Source organism: Microcaecilia unicolor, chromosome 2 (assembly GCF_901765095.1).
Source record: "Microcaecilia unicolor chromosome 2, aMicUni1.1, whole genome shotgun sequence".
In the NCBI taxonomy this organism is placed as follows: domain Eukaryota; kingdom Metazoa; phylum Chordata; class Amphibia; order Gymnophiona; family Siphonopidae; genus Microcaecilia; species Microcaecilia unicolor.
In genome coordinates this window covers 247,662,644-247,665,108 of record NC_044032.1, presented here as the reverse complement: position 1 = coordinate 247,665,108, position 2,465 = coordinate 247,662,644, and the positions used below count along the sequence as shown (strand labels likewise).

Sequence of the window (2,465 nt, the reverse complement as noted above, 5' to 3'; positions counted from 1 at the left end):
GTGCACGTTAGATGTTTGGTGCACTTCGTTACAGAATACTCTTAGCGAGTTGTGTATGTAAATTCCAATTAGTGCCAAGTAGTGTTCATTGTTGCTTGTCAACTGCTGTTATCAGTGCTCATTAGCCTGTTAAGCTTGTTATGCGCATTGTTATAGAATCTGCTTGCATTTCGGCATGGATTTTAAGGCACGCTATATAGAATCTGGGGGTGAGCCCCTTCCAATACCCTGTTATTATAAGCTGCTAGTCAGATCCAGGATGGAACTTAACACTTCTTCATCTCTATTATTCTGAAGTAGGAATCAGTCAGAAAGGAAAATGTTTCTTTTATTTTATACATTTAGGTTGAAAACTCAGGGGTCAATTCTATAACTATACATGTATTTTTTTGTTACATTTGTACCCCGCGCTTTCCCACTTGTGGCAGGCTCAATGTGGCTTACATGGGGCAATGGAGGGTTAAGTGACTTGCCCAGAGTCACAAGGTGCTGCCTGTGCCTGAAGTGGGAATTAAACTCAGTTCCTCAGGACCAAAGTCCACCACCCTAACCACTAGGCCACTCCTCCAAAGGTACTTGCGCAGTGTCAATTCTATAATGGCATCTGTTTGCCAAGATGCCATGATACAGTACTAGCTTAGCCATCAACACATCTAAATGTAGGCACACCCAGTTACAGCAGGCATCACACACAACTTACATTTACTGGCTGCCCCACCTATACATTACCCATTTTCCACCTACAACGTATTACCCTTAGCACTTACACACACCCTTATAGACTAGTGTATAGGGTGCTTCAGCACAGAAGTGCTAATTAAATCTACGTTTATAAGAGCAAGGGGTACATAAACATGGTACTGCAGTTACAGAACTGCCTTTTCAGTGTTTATCTCTGGAAGACATTTATCTTTGTAGGAATCTCTTCAGTGCCATCTTCACATCGCTGTTCCTCAGGCTGTAGATAAACGGGTTGAGCATGGGACACACCACATTATATACCACGCTGGTGATCCTGTCTTTTTCCAAGGAATAAGCAGAAGAAGGCCTGAAATACATAAAAATAAGTGTCCCATAGAAGAGCATCACCACAATGAGATGGGAAGAGCAGGTAGAGAAGGTCTTGCGCCTTCCTCCAGTGGACTTGATCTTCAGGATAGCAATAATGATGTGGAAGTATGAGATCAGAATGATCAGGAAAGGCAGTATAACCATCAGTGAGCCCTCTGTGAATATCATCAGCTCATTGATGGAAGTGTCTGAGCAAGCCAGTTGTAAAAAAGGTGTGAAGTCACAGAAGAAGTGTTGGATTTGATTAGAATTGCAAAAGGAGAGCTGAAATATCAACAATGTGTGTAACAAGCCATTGAAACAGCTGATGATAAAAACAGCAGCTGCCATGCTTATACATACGTCCTTGTTCATTATGGTGAAATAATGCAATGGTTTGCATATGGCAACATAACGGTCATACGCCATGATGGACAAGAGCACACATTCAGCAGTAGTGAAGATAATGAAGAAATACAGCTGGGTGATACACTCAGAGAAAGACATTGTGTTCTTGTCAGAGATAAGGTTGCTTAACATTTTGGGGACAGTAACAGAAGTGAAACACATGTCTACAAAAGACAAGTTACAGAGGAAGAAATACATGGGGGTATGGAGCTGGGAGTTCCTTCCAATCACTAAAATCATAGTTCCGTTCCACAGTAGGTTCATCAGGTACATGACCAGGAACACTACAAAGAGAAAACCTTTTAGCTCTCCACGTTCTGTGAGGCCCAAAAGAACAAATTCTCTCACTGCTGTCTGGTTCCTCTGTTCCATTTATATCCTTTCATGATAGAAATGAAGCATAATATTAGGGAACATGCCAGAAGGCCAACAAATAAAGTCCTCTTCTCAATTTAAAATTTAACACCTGAAGATAAGGAAGACAAGATAATAATAATAATAATAATAATAATAATAATAAGGAGAAAGAACATAAGATCACTAATCTATACAATTATTTACACCCCTTCCCCCACCAGAATGTTCTCTGTGATGCATTCAGGTTCATTTATTTCATTATTATTTGTTAGTCAATTTAAAAAAAATTGCACTTTGTCCTACACAGTTTCCTATTAGGAAAACTACTATGGATAGTTTTGTTGCCTGTAGTCTTCCCAGGGGTATTATTCAGTTCATGGCTGTCAGCAGCTTTTAAGCTACTTACACCTTTCAGCTGCACTGAGCCCAGATATTCTATGCAGGGTCATGTCCAGACTCCAGCAGTGAATATCTGGTTACAGCAACCTGCAGGAAATTAGCCGCATGCTGGTCAATATTTAGATCGTGTGTGATTAGTTTGGCTGATAAAGTTAGGACAGCCTTTTTGCTGCCCTAGCTTTATCTAGTTACTTAAACGGTTAGTGATCTGAATATTATCATCATTGGGTTAAGTCTGGCTCTGCCCAAGC

At 40.5% G+C, this 2,465-nt stretch overlaps 1 protein-coding gene across 1 annotated transcript; it reads right to left on the bottom strand.

Annotated features, from left to right (window-relative positions):
• Positions 1-906: 906 nt before the first annotated feature.
• Positions 907-1,830, bottom strand: LOC115462377 (olfactory receptor 1361-like). The gene has a single exon (XM_030192385.1). It carries the CDS (start codon positions 1,828-1,830, stop codon positions 907-909), a length of 924 nt encoding a protein of 307 aa, XP_030048245.1.
• Between the last annotated feature and the right edge of the window lie 635 nt (positions 1,831-2,465).